Below are 27546 nucleotides of genomic sequence, written 5' to 3'. Positions count from 1 at the left end.
GCCAGAGGCTGAGAAATTCAAAATTCCAGTACAAATACAGCCATCACAGAACATCAGAGTGGGTTTGGGCTTTTTTTTTTTTTTTTTGCTAAGTATTTCCTGTTAAACAATTAAAAAAATAAAAATTCAAAACTGCATCTCCATATACAACTTAAAAATTAATAGGCACATACCCTGTGTAGTTGGGACAACACTTCATCTCCAGAAGACCAGTCTGATCCAACGCACATGCATATATGTCAATAACATGACCATTTGTTGCAGCCCGATTAGCCAGGGCTTCAAAATGCTAAAACCAAGATGAAAACTCAGTTCATAGCAATCTACAGTGTGAACGATCCTCATCTTCATATTAAATCCTAACTCCCAAAATCTTTCAAAAACAATGTTATCAGACTTCATTCATATATTATTCCAGTACAAGCTAAAAATACATTTTTTCCTGAAGTTAAAATTAAAACTGGAATTTTTTAACTTTTTTTTTCTGACCAGCTGCTAACCTGACTCATACTAGACAGTCCAGTGGTTGCTATTTAAACTAGAAAATGGCACTGATTTTTGTTCTTAAACTTTGCATTAAGTATTATATCCAACACACAGAACTGAATATACGTTTCTAATCTCAAGTGCCTATAATGACAGGTGCCTATGACTGAGCTGATTGTTTAAATTCTTAACTTAAACTCCTAATTTTAAGCTTATAATCAGTTAAGACAAATTCAACAGGTTTTGGATGCAGTTCACTTGCCCAAATGAAATGTACATAAGTTGAAATGGACTATGCCTAAACTCTACTGTCTAACCCTCCCCAAATAGACACAATTTTGAACAGCTGTCTTAGAAGCAGCCAGGCTTACTCTAAATACACCATTTAGTCACATAAATCTTTTCTGACTCAAACCAGAGAAACACTTCAAAGAACTTTACTGCGAGCTAGACAAGGCCATAACTCAATACACTGAAATTTCTGAAGCAACTCCTGAAGAAATACATTCAGAGACAGATAAACAAAACAATTTCCACCTCTTCAGATATTTGTTACTAGCAGTATTTTGCAATGCCAGACAATGTAAATGTTTACTTACTGGTAACATGCCTATAAATGTCACCCATTACCATCTCTTACCTTCGTACCCTTTTTAACATATTTAGCATTGTCTTTTTCAATGTCATGCCATGATCTTATAGGTAATTTCAGTTCATCCCCTACAACCATGCCAGGTCCTTGCGTAGCTGGTCCTCCAATGAACATCATTATACGTGCACCGGTATTGGGGAAAGTGCACTGAAGGAAATTAAAGACAAATAAAACTATCATGTTTTGCTATAAATTCAACAAAAGAAATAGCTATTCAGGTATGTATCATGTTGACAGGATTCTAAAAAGAACTGTACTTTTTCCCTCCCAAAACATAAATCGGCTGTTAAGTCAAAGTTCAGTTTTGCCTCATTAAAATGATTCTTTCCATGTAAGGTATGATATCCATCAGAATCATTATATAAATTTAACAGGCATCAGTTATAAGGTTTTTACTTACATATTGATTGTGGCAGTTTTTCTTCAACAAAATGATTTTTTTTACGTATCAGCATAACTGTAGTTAAAGCTATTACCTCAAGGAGCCCTACAGCTATAGAAAGAGCCACTCCAGAAGAACGTAAGGGCCGTTTTCCTTGTGGAACTGGCCAAGGATCCCGTTGCAGTTCACCCAGAAGATCAGTAAGATTCATGTCAATTTTCTGCACTGGCTGCAAAAATCTGTAAACAGATAAATGAAATTAGTTTAGATTCAAACTGTTAAATAAAAATTTCATCAGTTGTTCACCAGCAATATATTAGACATGTATTAGCAATGTCTAATTCTGCATTCTAGTGTGAATTCAGAGCAATGTCTCTGTTTCCCCAAAATAATGCTGTTTGGTGTTACTACATGTTACTAAGCAAGCTCAACTTAAGAACTTCAGCGAAGAGCTTGTAAACCAAAAACTTTCTGCCTTAAGGACTTATTGCCACTTCCATAAAGAACAATGAGTACTCAAACAAACACAGCAGATGATAACCTAGGAATCTCAAAAAGAAACTCAAGTTTCACTACTTCAGTGAAAATCAGAGATCAGAAGAAACATTAACTATATAAAGGATTCTTTGTGCTCTCTGCTACAGGCTGTCTACAAATGCAGCTATTTACTGGAAGGCAGAGACTGCAAAACTCTGTCGCTTTTTTATCATTTCATAGATTTCTTCTATGTCATAATGGAAAACACAGGAGAATCAAACACCAACCTGCAATTTCTGAATGAGAGACAGAAGGGAAGGGGCAGGGAGAGGAGTGGAAGAGTAAAAGGGAAGGCAAAACTGGATATCCACGTAAGGAAGGAGCATTATAGCGGCCATTAACACTTTTCACCACACCAACCATCTATAATATGCTTATGTAACATTCTCTCAGATCATTTCTGAAGCATCATCCAGATGACTTTACTATCACCTATTAAATCTTTTCTTCCCAGTGCAAACTGTAGGAAAGAAACAGGCTATAACTATTATTCTCCCAGTAAATTTGTGTCTGATCAAAAGGTTCAACTGATTTGTTTTCATTGTCATAAAACATAGGTTTTCCAGTAAATCAGTGTAGCCAAAGTATGTTATTCAGATGTTTTAAGCACATTACCTGTTAGACGGTGGTGGTTGCTGCACTTGAGGACCCCGACCGACTTGTGAAACGGCTACTTTTGTAAGCCCTAGCATTTCCTGTAGTCAAATACATAAGATTTTATTACAAAATTTGCTTACAGACTATCGGAAGTTCTTCATCATCATCACCTTGACAATTTCATTTTGTTTGCTTTTATGCATTACCTGAAGCTGTTTTGCAGAGAGGTCCTTTGTTCCTCTGAAGACGTAACTTTTGGAAATTCCTTCACAGCCAAGCTCATGAACTTGCACCATTCGGCCAAAGGTAATGAGACCTACTAACGCAGTTGGTGGCAGGAGACTAAGCGACATTTGCATGGATTCCTTCAGAGCTTGCAAGTCTTCATCTTCCATGCACGTGTCCACAACATAAAGAAATATCAAAGGCATCTGAGGACCACGCTTTAAGAAACACAAATATAACCACATGAAAAGCTATTTGCGAAAGTTTTAATTTCAATTATACCAGTAATGTCAATGTTCCACCTGACTTAGCTCCCTCTGAAGTAGTAATCAGTACCCTATGGAAAAGGGAAAAAAAACACTGCCATAATGAACTCTGCACAAAAATGCAATGCTTACGACAGCAGAAAATAAAAAAACCTTTCAGGACATCAGGACATGAAGCATGTGCAACTGTATAAATATCTTAGCATACAATGAGCTTTTATTGCTCCAGGTGAATGTAATAAAGCTGTTCATAGCTACAGAATACTCCAGCATGATGACATTCCATAGTGTTTCATCATGTAATTTTACTCTAGAGATAATCAGCTCTTTTTATTCTTTCTAAACTAATTTTGCTGTACTATGAGCAGATATCCCCCTTACTTTATGTTACAAGAGTTGGCAAAAAGCTGAGATTCTGTTCAGTGTTCACTCTTCATAACCTGAATGCCTCACTGAAGTCTTACAAATTTTTATCCTCAAAAAATGAAATTTAGAGTTTACAAATTTTCAGTTGCAAATGTTTGCAATTTTGGGATTTAAGTCCATTTTTTATTTCTATTCAAGTAACCATAAAAAGAATTAATATTAAAATTTTAATACCCGAATTGAATATGTATTAGTCTTTTCCTCTAAACCAGCTAGCCCTAAAACTAATTCAGAATCATTCAAATACAAACTTAGAATCAAATTATTAATGACAGATTAATCAACAGTCAAACAAATTTAAACTGAAATTCAAATGCGTTTGAGCAAGAAGCAGAAAGCAGACCACTGGCACATACACAGATGAAACTCCTGGTAAAGAAACAGACCTAACAGAAATATTGTAAGAGAGAAGAGATCTCTCTTCTTACAGCGTTTTGTTTTGTTTTTAAACAGTCTTACTAGTTATCCTTACATTCTTATAAAGAGTTATGTTTTCCATTTCCATTTGGTGACACAAATGTTCAATGTACTAATAAGCACATACAGACTCACAGCCCTTAAAATGCAGTGAAGAAATGAAATTAATTCTTTTGTATATGCAAGGCTATAGATGTTAAAGATCTTATTTAATTATTTTACCTGTACTACATACTCAATGCTGGAGAACTGAGGCAAAAGTTCAGCTGGCTGATTCATTTCAGATATGCCAGCATAGGTAGGAGGAAACTGCAAATAAAACCACAGAAATTAAGTATAAATAAAAGATTACAACTTCTACAAAACCATACATACAGATTACTTTCCTCCATAACAGATGTTCACTACTGCTGTCAGGAAAAAAACCTCCATGCAATACCTGAAGATACACTGCACACTCATGCTCTTGCTGCCAACTTCAGTTTGCAACTATAATTTGAAAAATGAGAATGCTCAATTTTACCTTATGAAGAACATTTTTTATATGCTGAATGTTTCATTTTCTTACCTGATTTCTCTGATAACAGAAGTTGCAAGCCCAGAGTTTTGCTCGATAATCCACTTGGCTGTAAAATACAATGAGAAAAGATTACATAGCATGAACAATTTGTTTTCCACCACTGTCCCCAAAATACTTTTTATTTTTCAAAAGCACACTGACTTTGAAAAAGCTTTCTCCCAATATAATTTTTCCTCTAAATAGCTGTATTACGAATTCAAAATAAGCGTAGTCTTACACATCAGGCCAATTAATGTCATTAGAGAGGAAGAATGGTATTCAAGGAAAACAAGCAAGTACAAAATTTAAGAGTAGAGTCTCAGCACCTTTATTAGAGACCTTCTGCATGACCTTCGGCAAATCATTTTAACTCTCACTACCTCTGCATTTTCCTCCTTTCCCAGCCTATGCCTATTAGCTGGGACTATCCCAAACAGGCATTATGCTCTAAAAAAAAAAAAAAAAAAACAGTTTCCAACTTAAGAGCTCTCTCTCTAATGAAAATGACATTTTCTTTGTTTTCAATTGATGAGCCTACCTCCTTTTATCTACACTTTCATGGCTATTCAGATAGTTAAAACAAATGTTAAAAAATGCAACTTGTATCTTCATGCCATAGAGGTATCTTAAGGAGTCCTATTCACATCTTAAGGGAAAAATAAACGTTACATATTTTCAGTGTACACTTTTTGCTGTCACATCCTCTCCTGTCTACAAGGGCAAAAGTGATTAAAGTATTATTAAACCTTTGGATAAATCCCAGCATGGTGTAAATGCAACACAGTTCTATTGAGATCAAATGATCTATACCAATTTCAGAGGCTACACACTATCTAGCCTGATACACTGCCACACAAGTTTCAAAAGGTCCCCCCAAATTGAGTCTCTGATCACACCCTGTTAAATAAATAAATAAATAAAAATCTACACATGACTTGTAAACATGACACAGGGAAAATGTAGAGGCACATTTCACTGCAATGCACGGGATCTGACTGACCCTTCACAGCTTTGTCTTTCCATTATTTTTCTTTCAGCCCTTAATAAAATATAATGTTTCTGGAAAAGTTAGCTTCCACAAAGCCTAATTTCCATTATAATCAGCCACTGTGTCTGTTTAATACTGAAACTTAACTTTACATCTGCTCTGAAACTGTCTTTTCTCACAGGCAGGCACAAGTCATTCATAAAATCAAGTTTGTTCTACAGGATCTTTTACACCATGTCTAGTCTCTCATTATCACTCAGTACCTTTCCCATGCCTATCAAACTCCACCTTAAAAACTGATCCATTTCTTTTCCATATTCTGTGATCGGAATGACATATGAAACACTTCCGCTGCTTCCAACCGAAACTTATCCATGACCAGGCCACAATCACTAGTGCTTGTGCTACTATCACCCTTTAGCTTAAACAGCTTTTCACCTTCTCTCATGCCTACTTCTGATATATCTATCTACCACATCTTTCAGCTTCTGTTTTGGTAAACTAAACCAGCTAACCTGCTTTGGTCTACAAATGACCTAAGGACAGTAAAAGAGTTTATTTCACTTGGAAATTCAACTACATCAGGGCCTAGTAGTTAAAAAGACATAGCATAGTAATTTTTTCATCCAAGTAATTTTTCTAGAGGCAAAATGCAGAAGTACACTAACTCAGAGGATGTTAAATTAAATATGTTGAAAAGACTGGTTAAATGAAAGCTACATTTTAAGGATGTAAATTACATATGCAAATGTACATGCAGAAACTTTTAAGATCTATAAGTCTGATCTGTATACTCATGTGAGGAATGCCTGAATACACCAGATCTTTTGCATAATTTAACCGGCACTATCCTAAAGATTGTTTACAAGGTAAAATATTGGCATAACGTATGTATTAGATTTACCATAAGGGATTCAGAACGGCTCGACACGTGGTCCTACTACACAAAACTGGTTCATACTGAATAGGAGGCAAGTCTGGCCGTTCCTTCAATGGCGTGTAGAGGGCAGCCACAGGGACTACCATTCTTGTGGCTTCAAGACGACTTGAAGGCCAAACATTCCAGCTGAATCTAACTCCATCTCTGTCCTCATTCTGCTGGATGAATTCCAGGAATGTTGTCATGGCCAACTTTTCTGTTTGTCACTAAAGCAAAAAGATAACCATTAGCAGAACGTTGAAATGCAAACATTTTTAACCACTGAATGCACTTAATGACAGTCACATGTTCAAATACAGTAACTGAGTTACAGTCAATAAACAAAGTAACACTTTTTAAGTACTAAAAGCAATGCACAGAATTCCAAGGGGAAACAAAAGAAAATCAGGACTCCTAGGATGCAGCAAACTCTCCAAAATAAGAAGCATTTCATGTTACAAGTTAAATACATAGCATTAAATAGTCTATCTTCTGATCATTTCCTGACCTAAACGACAAACTCAGGCAAGGAATATCGGAACTAAAGCAATAATTCTATGGGAAGTGTAGAGATCATGCAGCACACACTATAAAAAAAGACTTGCTTACAACAAAAAAAAATACACACTGCTTTAAGGACTTTCACTAATGTGTTTAGTTATTCATTCTGTTCATTATTCAAGAATCATTCATTCTTGCAAACTGTTTAATCCTCTGACTTCTTTTAAGAATCAAATAAAACATGTTTCTTCTAAGTGTACTTGGCTTATGACTTCTGCTGTACCAAATTTTTTAAGAGTTTTCTAGCCAGATTTTCAGTAACTCATGATGCAGCCTACATGTAAACATAAAGGAATAGCAACACAGTACTCCACAAGAGTACATTCCTAAAGCAGTGCTAGGAAATAACTCAGAGATAAAAGTGTCGTACTCCATTACCTATCAAGATTCACCCTTCAACAACTGAACTTAAATTTACCATTTTGGGCACCAACTTAAGGCTTTCTAATTCTTCCGCCAGTTACTCAGAAACTCAAGCACTGGGGAACACAGGTTTATCTGAAAAGCTCAAAAGGTACCTGCGAAGATCTGGGAAAGTCAGCAAGTACTCCCTCTCCCCAAAACCCCCAGCGATATACACACTGCTCCTGACCTGCTGCATGTTTCCAAGTACATTTTAGAGCACATATAGCACAGGTTTTTCCAGTAACAACAGCTGAACTCCCACTGCCTAATAAGAATGCACTGTAAAAGCCTATATGAACCACCTAGAAAGCAGTCTGGAAAAATACTCATAGGTCTCAATTTAGACTCTACTAAGTTAATGAACAGCTTTTAGAAACACTGTAATCCTCTTGAATTGAGATTTAAATCAGGAATTCTCACAAGCACACTCACCTTCTTAGTCCTGCAATTTCATATGCTAAGGGAGACTCCTGGAAACTTCATTTATGAAGACCTAGCGCTCTTTACTAAAATTATAACGGCATGGCACCTTTAATTTCTATGACTGCTAAAAGCTTTTCAAGTTCATTTAAATCACAGTTTAATTTAATGATTTTATTCTAACACTGACTTTTAAGAAAACATTAGCAACATCCACAAACCAAAGAGAAGCTGCACATTCCACAGTTAGCATTATTCGGAAATAAGCAACTGTCAGCATGTGATGATAAGTACAAAAAGCAGTCTAAAAATTGTTCCTATAGAACAGACTAACAGGCAAACTTAACAGAGTACCTTTCTCAAAGTTTTCCACAGGTGCTGTCACCTGTGTATTATATGCACATTCTCTCCCTGAGAAGACAAGAAGAAATTACAACTTAAAGGCTATTTCAGGTATTCCATAGGCATCTGCTACAAAGTCCACCAACTCCATCTCCATACACTGCAACATGAACTCCCACTTCCTGCACTGGACTTTGAAGTCTCTTCTCCATATTTCACTCCAGCTACATTTGAAATGGTTTTATGTGGGAGTTATTTTTACTACTCAGTTATTCTCCTCAGGCAGCCATGTACAAAGGCCAGTGTGCAGTGACTAATAAAGTGCACATGTATCATAAAAGATTTGTTGGATTTACTGAACAAAATACTGTTGCTTTCTAGTAAAGTGTGAATTTCCTGTTCAGAAAGCAGAACCTGCTAATAAGTTTTCCTCCACCTTTTCTTCCATTCTTTTCTTCCTTTCCAAAAACCAATAATGCTGACATATTTTATCCTTCACTAAACGTGAAACTCACAGTCTCACAAGTTCCTTTAAATTTCAGCACCACTGCTACAACTATGCAGGCACATCTTCTGGGACAGGTGTGGAGATGTATTACATTGGACCAGAAGACCAAACCCTCCTGACCGACAGGCTACATACCAAACCTCATACATCTGAATGCCACAAAACACGTATTGCCCACCTCAAAAAAAACACAGACAAGTGACTTTCAGAACAGCTGACCAGCAATAGCTCCCATGTTGGGGTGTCATTGTTTTAGCTTTGCTGCAGAAGAGGACATCCCAACAAGACCAGCAGTCACTGCATCCTGGCTTGCTGCCTCAGGCCCGTTGCTGAAGCTGAATTTACCTCGTGTCCCTGCACAATGGCAATCTCACTCTATGTCACAGAAAGAAGCCACACCTGAATTGCATAATGTCACAGGCTGATGATACCCGACTATGAAGGCCTGATACTCAAGCAAACAGTAGTATTTATGTAATTACTCTGACTAGATGCAAGAGTACAGTTAAGTCTTCCTAACAACCACACATACCAAATGTGTTTGACACACCAATCGGAAAGCTATCCTGTAGCTGAATAAATGGGTTTGAAATGCGTTACTTTGAAACTGCGTTATTTTGAAATGCCTCCAGAAACAACTGCAAACAGCTCATAATCTGAAGCCCCTCCTTCATTTCAGCACCATTAAACATTACCTGTAAATGTGTCCCAGCACAGAAGATCACCAAAATAATATCAACTGGTCCTTGCAAACACATACAAACAAAATTAAAACATTTCTCGCTACAGCATTTTAAAGGTTCCAGCACTGATGGATCGAAGTACTTCACCATATATTTAAATGCCACTAAATCAGTACAGTTCACTGTGCACTTTTCTTAAAACAAACCTGTTCTTACTCATAATCCGGCAAAATGAAATTAATAATAACCCTTCAATTAATTTTTCATGCCAAAATCAGCATTTCAGACACAAATCTATTTCAGTTCCACGAAGGAATTCATCAATATACAAGGAGAATAACTTAGTAGTTTTGTAAAGCAACCACAACTTGTCAAAGTGACAACCACGAGAATTTCATTTTGGCTACTCAAACACAGCCACCATCCAAACCTGCTTGCCCAGGTATGTTAACCGAGGACTTTTTTGTTTTTTAAACAACCACTGTATGTAACACCCCACCTAAATTAAAAAAAAAAACTATGCAAAGGCAGCAGGGCCTACACACGATTTCTATGTAGCCTTACTGATACCTCAAGACACCGCCGTCAGCTCCAAGAAGGAGCTCCAGGACAGGGCAGCCGCAGCAGAACTGAGCCGCACTTTATACCCAGCGGACGGGAGGCCACGCCGAGGCCGTGCCCCGCCGGCCCTACCCGGGTACCGGCAGCCCTGCAGAGAACGGGGCTCTCAGCGCCTGCTCCCACGACCCCAGCCGGGCTTCACCGCCACGGAGACGGCGGGCAGCGCTGACCGGCGGTATCCCCGGCCCCTCAAGGACCCCGAGAGCAGCTTCCAGCCGCAAGGGGACACCCCCCCCCCGCCGCCACGGAGAGCGGTGTAAGCGCCCGAAGCCCCGTAAGGGGAGGCGGGGAGCTCCCCACCACGCTCCCTCCTGGGGTAGCAGCCGGGCGGCGGCCCCACTGCCCGGAGTGCCCCCCATACCCGCGCAGCGCCACGTCGCCGGCGAAGAACTCTTCACCCGTGGCCTTCTTCCAGCTCCCCACACCCTCCGCTGCCTCCTCAGCCCCTGCCCTGCCCACTCACCGCGCACGGGCCGCCGCCACCTCTCTCGCACTCCACGCACGCACCCGCCCCGGCGCTGCCGACGCAGCCAACATGGCCGATAGGAGAGGCCGCGCCACGTCAAGGGGCAGAGAGCGGGAGGCGGGCTGAGCGCCACGGTTCCCCCCGGCCAAGCGCAGTGCCTGGCTGCCACCCGCTCCTGGCCTGTACCCCGGAGAGAGGAGCGGGGCAGGCGTCAGGCATCCCGCAACGCTGACCTTCACCGTCCCCGCGGCTCCTGCCCGTTTGTGTGCTTGTGTTTTTAATTCCCCGCTCGACTTCCAGATGTCTCTAAAGATCGTTTCTTCCAGTCTCGCTCTTCGGACTGCCTGGGAAAAAAGATACTGGAATGATATTCCTGCTGGGTTTAGCCTGATAGAGTGCTTTTACTATCCGCACAATAACTTTCACATAAATGTAACCATACAGTTTTGCCCAGTTTGGCAGTGTGGTTATCCCCCCCCCCCCCCCCAACCCAAGCAAGGGTGACACCGAGCACTTCAGAATCGTTTTAAACAAGCCTGCCACAAAAGGCTAGAGCAGTGTCTTCTGTCTTTCCAGAGATACCTCAGTGCGACAAACACGGACGTGGAAGAGGCCTGAGAAAATTCTATGGGCTACCATGTCCTCCTTCACTGTGACTGAAAACATGCCATGACCACCAACTAAAACATACTTACTCTCTTTCCTAATACATCAGATGTAATCATGATAGAATTTCTATCCCACTACTATCTCCAGTAACGTTTGCCAGTCCTCTTCAGTCCTAAAACATGCCTAGCTAAACAACAGAAGAACTTAAAGGGAGGGATGTTAAATTTTCACATCCACAAGTACCACTGCCAGGTGTGGGAGTATTAAAGCAGGAGCTTGCCAAGGGCATGCAACCTCTTCAGTTTATAAAAAGAACCCACCCCCACCAAAATACGCGGCATGGCAAAATAACTTCAGACAGATGCACAGAAAGCAGTTCAGTGTTGTAATTTTAGAAGTACTCAAACACTATGTGAAACATTCTCAGAAAGTTACACTGAAAAGAGGCAAATCCCGAAGTCAGAACTGCAGGATGAAATCTGTAACCTGTGAGAGAAAAAGGGGCAACTGACACTTAAAAGGGGAGAAGAAAGAACAGGAAAGTATACTATTATGAAAGTTCACTACAAACGAAAGGTATAAACATTCTTAATCAGTCATTAGCACAATTAAATTTCATCATGACTCAAGCCAGTGCTCTAAACTTATGTCTTGCAGCTGTTAGGATGGTGCAAACCACAGAGAAAAGCAAGGAGAAGCAAAACAATAGAATAGAAAATAGGATCCTAACACGGTGTATACTCATTATAGGAAGATATTATCTTAGAGGGTAGAGTTAAAGCATTTAATTTTTTTTTTATGCAGAATTTTCAGTTCATGTGTTGTTTTGGTTTTTCCCTCAGCAGTGCAGGTCCACTGATGACAACTCACCCTTTCTTTGGAAAAGTACTCTTCCATAAGGCCTAGGCAGTTGAGGAGAAGGAATATTCATTCCTAGTTTCTTCCTCTTCTTACACTGAGCCATATTTGCTAGTCACTTCATCAACATTGTTGGTAAAACTTGCTAGAAACAATTTTATTATGCATGGAAGAAGACTCCCTGTAACAATTAAAAATACATTACTTCATTTTAAATGTATAAATGGAAAGTTCCGGAAAAAGAAATGTAAGGATAGAAAGTTATTTAACCTGTGTTTATATCTGTGGATTCTTTTTCTGTTCACAGTTCTTCATGACAAACAGAAAAAAAAAGTTCTGAATATTACTGAAGGAAGAAAACTTTTTACAGGTGGACTCACCAAAGTTTTTGTCTTGCCCATTGGTCAGCCTTTCCAGAAGTATCACAGTAGTTTTAGCTAAACAGGTATTATATCCTGTGGTGACTGCAGCAGCTGCATGGTCCTTAACTAGAACATAAGATCGGGTTTCAGAATTAAAACTCTTTGTTACACGTAGGTGGTTCTGGAAACACCTTAAAACAAACAAAAGCCAGTGGAGAGGAGGAGTTAAGGTAGGTGTTTGTTCAGAACTGCTAAAACACAGCCTTGTGGAAGAAAAAGCATTGCTCTTTTCGAACTGGTATCAGACGTGACAAAGCAACTCTGATCAGCAGAACCAATGGGCAAAATAATACACAGATTGATATGTTGTGTAACAGGGATTTCATAATACACAATGTAAATTATTACAGCATTATCTTTCCACACAATCTCCCTTTGTGCCAGTGCTACCTCATTTTTGATTTGGCATGTAGATACTCCCACTATACAGCAACAAAATAAAAACTCAGGCATTAACCCTTACAGATTGAGATATCTGTTTAAATTTACAGCAGTCAACTTTCATGCAACTGATTTCAGTCATAAATCCTAAAGCATTTCAAGGAACTGCAGAATCACAGAATGGTTTGAGTTGGAAGGGACTCTAAAGATGATCTCGCTCTGTTTTGACGGGCAGCACGTGAGCAGGACCACCTCCCACACTGCCTCAAGAGGCACCCGCCCCTACCGCACAAGCAGCCGCCACGGGGTACAGGGGAGGACCCGGCTCGGTCCCGCAGTTCTCGCGAGAAATACTCGCACTGCCTCCCAGCGGCACCCGGTGAGGCGGGGTGTTCGTAGCGGTGGCCGTTAAGTCATGGAGTCGGGTATGGAGGAGCTGATGCCGCGACTGCTGCCTGTGGAAGACTGTGATTTGGCTGAGGACTTCGACCCCACGGTGCCTCCCAGGACACCCCAGGAGTATCTGAAGCGCGTCCAGTGAGTGGCGGGTGGGCTGGCGTCACCCGCCTGTGAGCGGCGCAGCCCGGGTTGAGTTTCGCGTTGCTGTGCTGCCGCTAGCTCCCTCAGCCGCAGCCAGAAGAGCCGTTTCGCTGGTGCTCCCGGCGCAGCGGGATCCCGTCCGGCATCGCGGCTAAACTTACACGCTTCCTGCGAGGCTGCTGCTGCTTCGCCGGGGCTGTGTCGCGTACGCGGCATGTCTCTCGGCGGGTCGGTGCCTACAGCGCTACTCGCAGCTCCGGGACCGGCGCTGCTTGGTTTTCCCCTGGAGGAGAGAGCCCTGGCGCCCGGCTCTCCGTGCCAGCCGCTGTGCGAGGCCTCGCTGCGGGAAGCGGTGCGCAGTTTATAGGGGCGTTAGAATATAAGCAAGCTCCGAAGTGGCGGGAGCAGCTGTGTAGAAGCTGAGAGTACTTGACCTATCAGTCTCAAGTCAAACTTTCCGTAAGAATTCCCACTGTGTCCAGTGTTTTACATACCTGAAGGTTTGTGCAGGTGCAGTCTTTCAGAGGTGTGCTGCATATGACCACCTGTTACGAACAGGAAAAACTGGATTTTATTTTGTAGGATTGAAGCAGCTCGATGTCCAGATGTGGTTGTGGCGCAAATAGACCCCAGAAAACTGAGGAAGAAGCAGACAGTGAATGTTTCAGTAAGTCTGAAAACTTTCACACGTTGTTTTGGGGTTTGGTTTGGTTTTTTTGAGAGAAAAAAAAAAATGGGAAAGATGTTAATATAATGGTTTTACTACTTTGGGGAATATTTGGCATAACTAAATAGCATGCTGGATTTTAAAAGCATCTACAGGATTAGTTCAAATGTCAGGGTTTGAAGAAACACCTGTTCCGCTGCTGGGTAACAGCAGGCTTTATAATTGCTCTAAACTGATAATGTCTATGCTACTTGATACGCAGCAAGCTGTTCTGTTTGTCTCAGGTAATCTAATACTGAATTAAATTTCGCAAATATTTTATCATAAAACCTGCATAAACTTTAGAAAGCTATCTCCATATTTATATTTGGGTTTAAATATGTATCTAGGGTAAGGGCAGTACATACTGCTATACTTTACCAAAGTTAGACGAAATTTTAGCACTGCTTCTTTCCTTTTTGGTGTAATATTTTATTGCACTATTTCCTGACTGCCCAAGTAGATTTTTCTGTTGTCTCGTTGCCCTTGCCAGCTTGGTTTTCAATCTATTTTCAAATTGTTTGAGAGACCAAGATTGTCTTTCTCAAGTGAAAACTCTGTAATCTGAAATTTAACTACTCCATTGCTCAAGAAGAGTTTTTAGTACTGACATACAACCGTGTAACTTCTGTGACCATTCTGTTCATTTGTCTTTGTAGTGATGTTCTTAAACATTTGTAGAAAGTTGTTTGCTTTTTTTTAATAACTCTTTCATCTTTATCTTTAAAGAGGTTGTATCTACTTAACTGTCAGTTAATTCTAAAACGTATTTTTGTGGTCTTCTTTCTTCCTTGACTTACTATCGTGGCAAGTAGAATGCTTCAGATTCATAGCAACTGTCCAAGATGGCACCCTGCTTTTTATAAACAGGGAAATTTAAGGCAGAGCATTGCTAGAAAGAAGACCTTAAGTAGTTGCCAGTGTATTTTGAATACTTAAGTTTTCTTCGTATTTGCATACAAGAAGAGTCAGAAGAAATTTTTTCTAAACCAATTGGTAAGTCAGTCTTGGATGTGGTCATGGAATTACCTTTCTTAAATGAAGGTTTAAAGAGTATTGTCTACCTGATAGTAAATGTTTACTGACTCTCTTGCTCTTAAGGATTCTTCTTACAAAGCTTTATTTGCATTATAATTATTGCCAGTGTTTTCTTAGATTTCCGGATGTCAGCCTGCTCCTGAAGGATACTCCCCAACACTCAAGTGGCAGCAGCAGCAAGTGGCCAATTTCTCAGCTGTTCGTCAGGTACAAAATGGGGGGGGGGAGGGGGAGGTGAGGTGAGGGGACTGTGGATAGAACACCCCTTTGTTTATGGGGGACAATCTCGCATCTAGTATAGAAGTGTTATGACTTTACGGTAGGACAGATATCTGTACGCAAATGTTTTAAGCTCTTGGGGGGGGGAAAGAAATCCGTTATATGCTATGTGGCTTTTGAACTGCTGGTAAAACTCTTGAGTCATGTTTAAAGAAAAAAAATCTGCTTCAACTTCAGCAAAATATCTGTTGGTGTTTAGATTAAATGATGTGGTATAGCTGAGGGAGGACATAAGCCCCTGTGTTACCTGGTTATATTAAAACCTAGTGCCAGCAGGAATGGTCTACAGAACTCAACATCAACTGAAAAAAAAAACTGGATTCTAACCCATGAGGAGATTCATGTATATACAACACAGTGTCCATTTAGAATATTGACAGTGGTGGCACCCATTACAAGGAGAGATACTGACTTGGTAAAATGTATTTGCAAGGTTGTGTTAGCACAAACTTTTCCATACTGCACCCTGCTCTTAAATAACCAACTGCACTGAAGCTGCTGTAGCACTGAATTTTGCATGAGCTCATTTACCCTGTTTTGTCAGGGAAATAAATTGGTGAAGGTGGGAGTCTGTACTGCTGCATCTACAATGTAAACATTAACTGAGCTAGCCCTTATTTCTACAAGGTGTCACATTGCATAATAGGTATTGTGTATAATCTGAGGTTTTAGTAGAACAAGCAAACTTACATCTAAAGGTATATTCATTGTATAGATACTCCTTTTATACCCAAATGAATTGTCCTCTCATCTGTGCCAGAATTAACACTTTGAAGTATTAAAGTATTATAAAAAATATCTAAGAATGAAAAGAGAATCAGAAGTTACTTGTTCAAACACTATGCATCAGCTGCTGTTACAGCATTTTTAGTGGTCACTTTTACTGCTACAATAACAACTGAGTTAGGGGGAAAATTTCTTCTGTTACAAGAAGTTTACACTCTGTACAGGAAACTGTCCAGCAGGACAGTTTTTATTATATGGCATCCCTATCAGGTAGAAGGAATACCCTAGGAAAGCACGCTTTTCTCCTAACAGTTCTGTAGATACCTGATAGAGGTACAGACCACTGCTGGAAACAGGATATTGGCTTTATGTGTGGTTTTGGACTAAATCAGCTTTTTTCATAAGCTTTAAAGACTTTAAAATTTCTTCAGCTTTAATATTACTTCCAAAAACCCAGCATGAGCAGCTTAGTTTCATTTATACTAAGAGGCATGGCAACTCTTTGGCCAGTTATGCCTCTACTGGTTTACAGAACATCATAAAATAGACTTCTAATGCATTTTAAGGACAATGAAGAGTAGCTATGGCTAGGATTAAAATAACTGCAAAGTTGAACTGTGGTTTCGTTTTAATTACTCAGAGCCTGAACAAGCACCGAAATCACTGGCAGTCACAACATTTGGACAGCAATGTTACTATGGTGAGTAGAATTCATAGCAGTGCTGGAGGGGGTGCTTCAGGTCATTAAACCGGTGGTTAATCTTGCTTTACAGTCTAATGCAATGTCTTGATCATATTATCAAGTCTTCTCTTTGGTGTCTTCAATATAGCGGTATTTCACAGTTTTCATTTCTTTTTAGCCAAAGCCAGAGGATGAAGAAGGCTGGAAGAAGTTCTGCCTAGGTGAAAGAATATACTCGGAAATAGATACACAATCTGATGATGAAAGTCTAGGAATCAATTACATAAAGGTGAGTATAGAACTTTCATCTAATTTTCAGATGCTATTTTCAAGAATAACTGCCAGAAACAACTCTATTGTTTATTACCACTTTGTGCTACACAGAAAGACTCTTGTGAGCCCAGAAATTCCCCTTTTTCTTCCCCTTTAAGTGGAAACCAAGTGAAGCAGAGAACAAGTCTATCCCTTTAGTCAAAAAGTTTTTGTTACCCCTAAAGCATGCTACTTAGTTGCTCACTGAACTAAAGGGGAAGCTTTCTGCATAATGTGCTTTAGTGTTTTGTTAAATGGTGATACGTGCCTGCTCTCCTTATATATGCTATCCTACAAATGTGTCCTTCACTGTCGTATTTTGAGAAAACAAAACTAACAAATACCAGGGAAAGCAAGGTTCTTCGATACCAAATTTGACTGGACCTTATCCTGAATTTGCTTGAAGGCTTCTTAAAAATGGATTTCAAAGCTTAGAAAGACTTTCGATTCACTGCAAATGTCTGAGCACTACATTAAAATGTTACCTGACTGGGTTTAAACCACAACAATGTTCTAAACTAGAACAAAAATGTCTATGATAATGTCTGCATTTTCCAACTTGATTTTTTTTTTTCAGGTTGGCTTTCCCCCTCTGCTAAGTATTGTAAGCAGAATGAATCAGGTAAGCCTACCTCTTAGAATTGCATAGTGACATTGCATAAACGATTATTTCTCATATTCTGTCTGTTGCAGGTATTACCTATTTTTGTGTGCTAGAGTAGGCAACTGTTTATTGCAATTGCTATTCATTGTACACTTGCAAGAAAAACAAGTAATCACTATCTGACCTTCAGCTACAAACAGCTTTACTAGTGAACATTCATTGTGTCTAGTTTTAAAAGTGTTTTGTCCTTGTAATTTCTCAAGAACACTTCCTGTTTGGTTTTTTGTTTTTTGTTGTTTTTTTTTTTTTTTTTTTTTTTTTGCTGAAGGGCCCATTAGGTGCTTAACAGTGTTTTAAGATTTCTCAGTGTTTTAAGTGCAGTCCTGACACTCAATTGTGAACTCCTACAAGGAGGCTACAACTCCTACAGCAAGGCTGTAATTATCGCACTTAACCTTCCTATTATGTTTCCACCTTTATAGAAAACAGCCAGTCAGCTGCCTCTTTCCTTATCTGTAGCTACTTACCCATAACTCTTTGTTGACACAGAAAATTAATTAATTCCAGGAACTGGTTCTTTAACACCTGCTTTAACTTTATATGTAACTTCAACCTGGAATAAATACCATATAGCATCACAGAGTAGAAATACATAACATGCATAATTCTTTAAAATCATATTGCTTTTTATATAATATAATCCTTTGGGTAGAAGGACAGCAGAACAAAACATTTCAGGTATTTTTTTGTCTCTTTCTGTCCCCCTGTTAAAGGCAACAGTAACCACTGTCTTGGAATACCTGGTCAGCTGGTTTGGGGAGAAAAATTTTACTCCAGAACTGGTAATTTTTAATTTATTCTAATTACTTGCACATGAACACATTAAAGAAGGGATATATTGTTCATAATTCTGTATGAAAATGTTTTAGGTTCTGAAGAGTATGTATCATTTTCATTTCAGTTGCTGTCAAAACTTTGATTAGTGTAGTGTCTCATTGGGCTTTCAAAATTTTCAGTTCTCACAGTAACGCTTAAATGCAATTTTGTTTTGAGAACTATGCTCCAGTTCTGCTGTATATAACAAGAACTGCATGAAACTTCAGTGAAATGCTCATAATTAAAAACTTTGTTATTTGAATCTACACAGGGTAGATGGCTTTATGCACTGTTGGCATGCCTTGAAAAACCTCTGCTACCTGAAGCTCACTCCCTTATTCGACAGCTGGCAAGACGATGCTCAGAAGTCAGAGTACTAGGGGTAAGATTTAATGCTATATTGCACAAAGGACTTGCTGGACTTAGCAAGTTATAAGATGAATCATTTTTCAATTCTTGGTAAGTAATTTTTCATGTCCCGAGTTTGCTTTGAGGATGAAGGGAAGATTACAAGCACACAGTATATCATGTAACAGCTTTTCTGTTTGACACAGGTAACAAATGACCTGTTATAATATTTATTCCCTTTCAGGAGAACAAGAATGAAGAACAAATATCAGCTCTGAACTTGATAATCTGCTTAGTTAGCAGGTAATGTGACTTACTTAACTAAAACAGTAAAGGATGTCCAAATGTATTACTTGTCCTAACCTAGATTCTTTGAAAGTGAAAATTAAGTACCCTGGGGCCTATGTAGCAAATACACTTGGGTAAAAGGACTTGAGATAAACCTAAGAGTGAAGAAAGCATATTGGTATCCTGAGACAAGCCCCCTGAACTGCAAAGCTATAATTACAGTAAAAACACTGAAAGAAGTGCTAGAAAGCAAGGGATCTAACAACTCGAAGCATAGTAATGTTGCATTAGAGGTTCCTTACCATATTCTGCTTCTCACCACTAGGTACTTTGATCAGCGTGACTTGGCTGATGAGCCTTCCTAGACTGTTTTGAGAATATCAAGTATTTTGTGTTGTCATAGTACAAACAGCATTGTCCGAGTTAACAGCAAGACTCTGCACTGTTCAGACCTGAAGTACGATACAAGCCCTTCAGAGCACCCTTACGATAATGCACTTGGGACCGCTGTGAATAACTTCAGCTGAGCTGTAGCACAAATTGTCAGTGTCCTTGGTATCATCATCACAAAATGGTCAATGAAGTGTCTGACATCATCTCTCAAGGTACTGTCTCTGTAAACTACATTCTTAGTTAGAAATTTCTACCATATGTGTAATCCTGTGGACACTGCTATTAAGTGAAATCTGAAGTTACATTACAAATGGGTTGTTCTTTATCTAACACACACCCACTAAAGTCTTTCTTTTAAAAAACTTAAGCATTTTGAAGAGCTTTCATAAATACTGTGGCTTTTCTCATTCTTCCTGATATTCAACAGCAGCCTTACCATAGAAATCTACACAGCTAGGGCTGAATGTGTTTGTTTTTTTCAAGCTTTGGTTCCTGAGCTTCAACATGGCTAAGCAGTTCAGCTATAGCCACTAACTTCCTTAACTTAATAAAACATGAATGCTACTACTTTTGGGGTATGTCGTGGTTTAAAACCAGGCAGAGGGCTCATTCACTCACCCCCCCACCCTCCCTTCTTGCCCTCTGCCTACTCCCGGAGGGATAGAGAGGAGAATCAAAAAGAATGCAACTCCCATGGGTTGAGATAGGAACAGTTTAGTAACTGAGGTATAGCACAAATCACTACTGCTACCACCAATAATAATAATAATGATAAAGGAAATAACAAGGGAAAAGAACACACCATCTCACCACCAGCTGACCGATAACTCGCCCACCCCACCAGCCCAAGCACCCACTGATACCTCCTCCAACCCTGCAGTCCTAGCTCTTCCCGGGTAACTCTCAGTTACCTGGGAATGACATGCTGTGGCTAGTTTGGGTCAGGTGTCCTGTCTCTGCTTCCTCCTGGCTTCCCCTCCTCCCTGGCAGAGCATGAGGCTCACAAAGTCCTTGGCCAAACCAAAACATAATTGTTACCAGCTCTGTTCCCAAGCCAAAAGTCAAAACACAGCACTGCACCAGCTACCAAAGAGAAAAATGACTGCTACTGCTGAACCCAGGACAGGGTAATAATGCTCTTTTTAAGTAAACAGTTGCAGAAACCAGTGAAATTTACACAGCTGTATTCAGTGCTTTTAATAGCAGCATTTATTAAACAATGAACAAATTTATTTTCTGTATGGTATCTTGACAAATACATGAGCTTGCCTATTTATATATTTAACATGGAGTGTTTCATTAGGAGTATCAGCATCTGCTTGGTACATATATGACTCCCTCGGGTTCTAATTATCTTCAGTAATTAAAACTTCATATTAAAAGAACTATGAATTCTGTTGACAGCAGCAAATTGATAAACAGTGTTAACTGATAACCTGCTTTTGGTTTATTGTAGAATTTAAGTCCCTCCCATTGCTATTATTAATCATTAATGACAACCAGTTACCAATAAACCTTTAGTATGTCTTTGAATGATTGGTGCTTTTGCATCTGGAATAGTAGTCTTAGATGCCAAGTGAAAAATCAAACTGACTTACAGTAACTACTAGACTTTTAATTCTGGAGACATAAGTAGAAATGATTCTATATGGTCTGTGATACTGAATGTCTACCACTGCAGATGCCTGAAGTAATGGCATTGAGATGTCCATCTATGATATAGTGCAAATTATTTCTAGTCTTTTTAGTGACATTTTCAGCAGGTTGAAAGTAGCAGCTGGCAACTGAAGAACCCATGAAATGCAAGAACACTAGTTAGCTGATTCTCTACCCCTATAGTTACAAACAAGTGTGAGGAATGAAGGTAAACAACCACCACAGCCTTCCTATAAGCCACTAGTATAAGAACCCAGAATTTTCAAACAGCTGATCCCCATTGAGTACCATACCACTTTAATTACTTTCCTCTATAAACAGTGGGACAGCACTTTTTTAGTTTGAGTTCTGCTCTAGATGCTTCCTAGAACTGTCTATTTATTCAGCTACAACTGATCTGAACTAGCATTTGCGGTACCTAGAAAGATCTGAATTTCATGCATCTTAAGCTCAAGTATAACAGCTGCCTGGTTATTGCATTTATAATCCATAGTTTGCTAGCTTTTAGCAGCTCCCTAGAAAAGGCTTGGTCTATTACAAACTTCAGACCTTCCCTAGAGATTACAGAGGGTCTTGCCTACCATGAAACTGGACAACATACACTTCTTCCACCACAGAATGTAGTTACAACAATCAAAGGTGCTATGTTAATACATTAGCTTTCCTAGTTAGCCTGTTGTATGCTAGTCTATACAAAGTAGAAACTGCTTCACTATCACAAGGCAGTCTCACACTTCTGAATGAACATGGTTAAGTTTCTGCTGTGATTCATTTGAATGTATAAAGCCTGAACCTGCCAACAGGAAAGTCTCACAGCAGAATTCATTAAAAGTTTTAACAAGATCTTTTCATGCTTACCTACAGCAAGACATACACTGTTATGCAGATCTTCTAACAAGTAGTATCTAGCAAACCCCTATGACCTCAAGAGTCTTGGTGATGTCTTTATATGTTCTTGCAGGCCTAATCATCTTCCTGCACATGCTCCTGACTGAAGTAAGTTGTAGGTAGCTAGCAATTAAAAACAACTACATTAATACTGAGTTTATGCACAAGCCACTATAGATGACCTTAGCCATAAAATTTTCTGACACTAAAAATGGTTGTTAATTAGGTAGGAGGAACTGTTTAACTGTGTAGAAGTAAGTTCTCTCCTGCCCCATATCATTTCTACAGAGGAAGTAAGCCTCCAGTGAACACCACTAATGAAGGGGTTCGGTTTACTTGCTAATGGCTTCCTCAGAATAATACAAAAGCAATTGCTGCCTCATGGTTCAGAGTGAACAGAGGAAGGCAGCAGTTGGGCATTCATGTGAGGCGACACAAAACATTAGTTCTTTAATGCAGTTTAGGCTTTTATTCTGTTCTCCTGACATGCCTCCTGTCTTCCATGTGTGCTGCTTTGGTAACTGAAATGTTTTGATGAAAACTTTTGATTAGATGTTTTTTACCATGTGGACATGAATACTTTGGTATAGAATAATTTCATACCAAGATGCAAGGATAGTGTTGTTAATTTGTTGAATATTTATTATATATTTTGAAATTGTGCTGCACACTGCTATAATTTACAAGCTACATACAAGGCTGAACCAAGATACAGAATCCACACACAAAGGATTTTTAAGGTTGACACCCAGATTTGAATGTGCTCTACATCTTCTGTATCATCACCTGAAATTTACCTGCAAAGAAAAAGAGTCAGATCAAAGTATCAACATTGTTTTTTTTTAAAGCAATTTAGCATTAAACTCCATCTGAACTGCTTTTTTATTTATTTTTTTTTTTTAAGTTGATCCATTTCTCACATCACAACAGTTTTGTCAGCTAAATTTAGAATTCATGCAAAGACTGTGGAAAGTTTTTAATCCACCTTAAGCAGCTTGGGTAGTTACAATAGCGTTCTCATTCTTTCTTAATGACTTCTGTAGAGAAAGCTGTTCTGGTTGTTTTTATCTTCACTTGTTCAAATGGCCTTCTGGACATCCATCCTTATTCATCTGATGCTTAAATATAAATGCAACTTTTCTAGTTTTGCTTTCCACTCAGTATCATGGAGGTTCACCTTCTGTCAGTAATTACTAAAGCATTTAGTGACAAGCTGTACCCAGAAGTTCATAATGACTCCTATGGCCCAGCAGCTTCAAACTAATCCCACCTTGAAAAATGCTTATACAGTGATGAAGTCAATAAGAAAAGTTACCAAGTAAGCTAATAATTGAATACTCCAAAAACTACTTACATGCAGGCATTGATGAAACTTCAGCTGTTACAATACTCTTTATTCCCAAATTTGATAGGCCTCCTCTGATTAGTCCACAGGTAAATGCTAAATACTAAACATAAAGTTGCATTTTTAATAAATGTGAAGGTTGAAGCTTGTTCCTAAAGATGAAACTAAGTACTCAAGAACAAGACATAGCACTTGGACAACATAAAACTATGGAGATTCTGTTACTGTGCTCAAGAGACTTCCTCATCTCCAGCAGATGAAAGCTCTGACACATGGTGCAGCAGAGCTCACAATACAGAATTGTCTTGTTAGAGACACTATCTTGAGTAGCTTGTTTCTGTTTCCACTATACCTGTCGGAACTTCATATACTTAAAATTATTATTCCCAAGACGTGGCTAAATTAGCAACTGGTATTAAAGTCAATGAAGGAGAAACAGTCCAAGACAGCATTCTTGCACAGGCCATGTCTTAGAATACAAAGGCCTACAGGTATCTAGAATATATGCTGCAAACCAGAAGAAACATCTTGCCAAACACCAAGAAAAATAAACCCAAGGACAGTAGCCTGCAACTGCGATGACTATGAAGATTAAGAGGCCATAAAATGGAACTGAATGCCCCATTTCTTACATCTGCCTGCACCAAAGTGCTGTATAAGAGTTTCTGCAGAAGCATTGATTTTACTGACCTAAACTATTACTCAGCATCTACACTCAAAACCATTTTTAATTGGTGGAAGATCTTTCCACATGTTCATATAATCTCAGAAGCTTGTTCTAGGTAACAAATAGCATCTTCCAATTATGTTTTGGAAATTTAAAAAAAAAAAAAAAAGCTTCAGAAGGCATATGTTTTCCAAAGAGAAAGAATTTGTGTGGTGGTGGCAGACCAACTCCTACCATCAAGTAACTCAAACATGATAACAGCAAGTTTTACAGCAACTATGACTATTTCTTGAGCCATAAATCAAATCCAGTGTTCCAAAACGAGGTGCATTTCTAAAAGCTCAGGTTTTGGAGACTGAACTTTGGCTGCCCTTTTGAAGAGTTTGCATCGATCCAGTTACATAAAGTTATCACTAATAAATCAAGGTAATTCAAACTGGTAGATCTCAAAGATAAAACTGAAGGGTACCTTTGGTGCATGTTCTAAATACTGCTTTCCTGCAGACATTTGTGTCAAGAGACGAAATTTATTGTCCTGAAGGACATAAATACCCTATTAAAAAAAAAAAAAAAAGCTTTTTTTAGTTGCATATGCAGTAACATGTAATCAGCATTTTATGTGATTTGATTTGTAGATGCAATATAAATGTCCGCAGGTTGAAAAATCTAAAAATGCAATTTTAGATTAAGATATATGTGATTTAAACGGTAGTATTTACTTATATGAAATATCAAAAAAAAAGATACTTGTGAGTTTACAACAAACCCCCTACATAATAGTATGATTAGTTAACCCTAAAAACACATCTGTTTACATTTTTGGAAGAGTCCTTCTGGTGCTCAGAAACAATAGCTCCATATTAGAAGGTCTTTGTCAATATACCAAATGCATGCTGATTTTTACATTCAAATCTTAATTTTCATTCTTATTCTCAAATTCAGTGAGAATTATCTTCTTTAATAGTGATATGGGCAACAACACCCAACAGATGATCAAATTAGAAGTCTGGTATTTTCTATATTACAATTTTGTGCCACAATATGCATTTTAATAAATTACGTATGAACACACAGTATAGCTTCTTCTACACCTGTTATTTTAATTTCTTTGTTAATGACTGTGCTACCTTGGAACTTCATAACCCTTCAACTTAGATTAAGGCTGCATATGCAATTGAGACCTAAGCTAAATACTGCAGCTTTCTTTGAATTCAAAACCAGATTTCTAAGGTAATAATTATCTTAAAAGTTATTACTTGGTAAACTGCTCACTGAAAAATAAAACCTATTTTACTTGGCACAACCCTTGTACAAATTCTCATGTTTCAATTTTGATATAATGGGAAAATGGCCATAAGAAAGTCATTCAAAAGGAAGAAGACTGTTTAGCAAAATTATTTTAATCTTGCTGCAAGAACTGTGGCTGTTGATGCAGGAAAGGACATAGATACAATGCAATGTCACCAACATGTAAATTTGGGAACTTTTCCACCGTTCCTTTTATAAGTTGAGTGCAACTGCTGAAAGCCCTAACTACTCCTCAAAATGAAAACCAAACATACTTCAAGGCAGCCATTCTGTTTAAATACATGTTAAGACAGCAATATCATTTTCTCAAACTAGTTTTCTACTAAAATTTATTGGGAAATAACATTAAAAGTTCCTGTTTAAGTGTTAATCAATTGTAACCATTACTCTCCTGTGAGTTTGTAGCTCTGCAGCACAGCATAGGAAATTCAAAGCATTTAGTCTTTCCAAACAGGGTGGCAATAAAGACAACACAAGCAATTACTAACTTGTGTTCTGAAGCTACATGCTAACATGAACCTTAAAAACATACTTTTAAAACAGTTTATTATAATTCTAGACTAAGGAAAACAAAAATGTGCTACTAACTCAAAACTCTTACTGATTCTGCAAGTTAAATCTTACTCTACAGCATTAGTACCTGATGATTAGTCCTTAGGTTATCTATTTGTTTTCTGAATACAGTTGTCCAAAAATCTTTGCAAATGAACTTCATGATATCTAGTTCATCCTTGAATCTGGCAGTATCTTTCGTAAACCTAAGAGATAAGCGAGAAATATATCAATAAGGAAGGTATGCACAACTTGACCAATTAAACAGGAAAAAATGGTACTATGCACATTATTTTTGAGGCCATTATAGAAATTAGTTTTTCAGCATGTTGTGCCATCACTTTGTATTCCTCAACTATTTTAACTTAAGAGCGAGTGTTAATACCTGCAACATGACAGCAGAATAAATGTTTTAATTATTTGACTAGTAAAGAGTTGAAGTACAGAAAGATGCAAAGCACTGCATCAGTTTTATCTTCAACTAAACGACTAAATAGAAGATAAACAAAAAGATCACCTACTGCTTCAAAGGAGTCCTTCAAATGTGCAAAAAAGCACTATCGCAGAGGAACAAACATGTGAAACTTGTTCCCATTTCCCAAAAAGGGATCTCTAGCTTATTTCAGAATTCTCTCCCTTTATCCTCCTTAAGGGTCTTTACCTGACACTAAAGCACCACTCTGTAAAATGAAAGCATGATTTCAGAAGCTCAGAGTCTCCACACCACCTCTGAAGGAGGGTGCTGAAGTTGGATGTGCATCCCCAAAGCGCCTGGGGAAACAAGGAGGCAACGTGCTTGGTTTCAAAGTTCCAATGACTCAGAGTGTTTTCGAGAAACACAGTAGCCAATCGCAAAATTACATTTATGAAGAAGAAAACTATGAAACATCCCAGAAACAGGAAACATACCAAAGTAGGTCTACAAAAACTGCAACTAAAAGGGATTGTAAGCATTAACAGTAACCATACACTTTGACTCCGTTTTCATGACAGGAAGCGCTGCAAAAATACATACTCCAAAACTTCCCTGTGGTATTCAAACACAGGTCCCCACAAGAATGAGATGCCAAAAGACAGGATGGCAGGTCTAGTAAGAGGAGCACACCCGCATCATAGCCCTCTGTCCGCTCAGGGGAGCCGGCAGCTTTCCACCGAGCTGGCGAACCCTGCCCGGACCCAGCAGACCGGGAAGAAAGGGGCAGGGGCTCCCGCAGCGTAACCCCCCAGAAGACAACAGCGCCCGCTGGCGGGGGAGCAGGAAGAGGGGCACTGCAAGGGGCCGGCCGCGGCGAGGACTCACCTCTCGATCAGCCCCTGCCCGACACGGAAGCCCATGCTCTCTAGCTTAGTGGTGCAGCGGCCGTTCTCCTGCAAGAGACAAGGCGCCGCCGTAGCGTTAGCCGCGGCCGCTACCGGGCGGCTCCCCGGGCGGCCCTTGTCCCACTCACCCCTTCACCCTGCTCGGCGGCGCGGTACAGCCCCGCCACCATCTCGTTGTGCAGCAGCAGGAACAGCGCCTCGTCAGCCATCTCCGTTCCGCAGCGGAGGCCCTCGCCCGACGCCGCCTCAACGGCCAGCTGCCGCCAGAGCCGGTACTGCCGCCATCGC

The 27546-nt window shown here is 39.3% G+C and overlaps 4 protein-coding genes across 6 annotated transcripts in view; 2 read left to right on the top strand and 2 right to left on the bottom strand.

Annotated features, from left to right (window-relative positions):
* SEC23A (SEC23 homolog A, COPII coat complex component) overlaps positions 1 to 10490 on the bottom strand; it is a 28648-nt gene extending 18158 nt beyond the window's left edge. The window contains exons 1-9 of one of the 2 annotated variants that reach the window (XM_057428493.1): positions 10356 to 10490; positions 6440 to 6681; positions 4557 to 4614; positions 4211 to 4297; positions 2861 to 3097; positions 2673 to 2752; positions 1615 to 1759; positions 1127 to 1285; positions 174 to 289 (exon numbers count right to left, since the gene is read on the bottom strand). In XM_057428493.1, coding sequence (XP_057284476.1) covers positions 174 to 289; positions 1127 to 1285; positions 1615 to 1759; positions 2673 to 2752; positions 2861 to 3097; positions 4211 to 4297; positions 4557 to 4614; positions 6440 to 6660 — 1103 coding nt within the window. In that variant the 5' untranslated portion in view covers positions 6661 to 6681; positions 10356 to 10490. Of the gene's footprint in view, positions 1 to 173; positions 290 to 1126; positions 1286 to 1614; positions 1760 to 2672; positions 2753 to 2860; positions 3098 to 4210; positions 4298 to 4556; positions 4615 to 6439; positions 6682 to 7433; positions 7457 to 10355 lie in introns of those variants that run through there. The other variant, XM_057428494.1, reaches the window with a different exon arrangement.
* Positions 1 to 27546, top strand: part of PNN (pinin, desmosome associated protein) — a 145074-nt gene that overhangs the window by 107572 nt on the left and 9956 nt on the right. The window lies entirely within an intron of this gene.
* On the top strand, positions 13121 to 19886 carry GEMIN2 (gem nuclear organelle associated protein 2). 2 transcript variants are annotated; one of them, XM_057428497.1, is made up of 10 exons: positions 13121 to 13267; positions 13853 to 13937; positions 15132 to 15221; positions 16660 to 16719; positions 16880 to 16990; positions 17591 to 17635; positions 18391 to 18459; positions 18765 to 18875; positions 19086 to 19144; positions 19455 to 19885. In XM_057428497.1, exons 1-10 carry the CDS (start codon positions 13146 to 13148, stop codon positions 19492 to 19494), a joined length of 792 nt encoding a protein of 263 aa, XP_057284480.1. In that variant the 5' UTR covers positions 13121 to 13145; the 3' UTR covers positions 19495 to 19885. The 2 variants fall into 2 exon arrangements, with proteins under 2 accessions (XP_057284480.1, XP_057284481.1); XM_057428498.1 differs by lacking the exon at positions 19086 to 19144 and having other exon boundaries at positions 19455 to 19886.
* TRAPPC6B (trafficking protein particle complex subunit 6B) lies at positions 22688 to 27517 on the bottom strand. The gene is made up of 6 exons (XM_057428500.1): positions 27387 to 27517; positions 27239 to 27306; positions 26027 to 26144; positions 24548 to 24631; positions 23421 to 23514; positions 22688 to 22863 (listed from the first exon to the last, which is right to left on the bottom strand). The coding sequence occupies exons 1-6, from the start codon at positions 27465 to 27467 to the stop codon at positions 22832 to 22834; spliced, it is 477 nt and encodes a 158-aa protein (XP_057284483.1). The 5' UTR covers positions 27468 to 27517; the 3' UTR covers positions 22688 to 22831.

The sequence above is a fragment of the Pezoporus wallicus genome, unplaced genomic scaffold, assembly GCF_028554395.1.
Source record: "Pezoporus wallicus isolate ANWC-B61680 ecotype Strahan unplaced genomic scaffold, APGP_CSIRO_Pwel_v1 contig_3486, whole genome shotgun sequence".
NCBI lineage: Eukaryota > Metazoa > Chordata > Aves > Psittaciformes > Psittacidae > Pezoporus > Pezoporus wallicus.
Note: the sequence above shows the minus strand (reverse complement) of the source record. Positions and strands in the feature narration are given on the sequence as shown.

Excerpts from the sequence above, each read along its gene's own strand:
- GEMIN2 (XM_057428497.1), top strand. The coding sequence starts at position 13,146 with ATGGAGTCGGGTATGGAGGAGCTGATGCCGCGACTGCTGCCTGTGGAA. Across the intron at positions 13,268-13,852 it reads GAGTATCTGAAGCGCGTCCA|GATTGAAGCAGCTCGATGTC; the intron begins GTGAGTGGCGGG and ends TTTATTTTGTAG. Across the intron at positions 17,636-18,390 it reads TTGTAAGCAGAATGAATCAG|GCAACAGTAACCACTGTCTT; the intron begins GTAAGCCTACCT and ends CCCCTGTTAAAG.
- TRAPPC6B (XM_057428500.1), bottom strand. The coding sequence starts at position 27,467 with ATGGCTGACGAGGCGCTGTTCCTGCTGCTGCACAACGAGATGGTGGCG. Across the intron at positions 26,145-27,238 it reads GGGCAGGGGCTGATCGAGAG|GTTTACGAAAGATACTGCCA; the intron begins GTGAGTCCTCGC and ends CTTATCTCTTAG. Across the intron at positions 22,864-23,420 it reads AGTTTCATCAATGCCTGCAT|GTAAATTTCAGGTGATGATA; the intron begins GTAAGTAGTTTT and ends TTTTCTTTGCAG.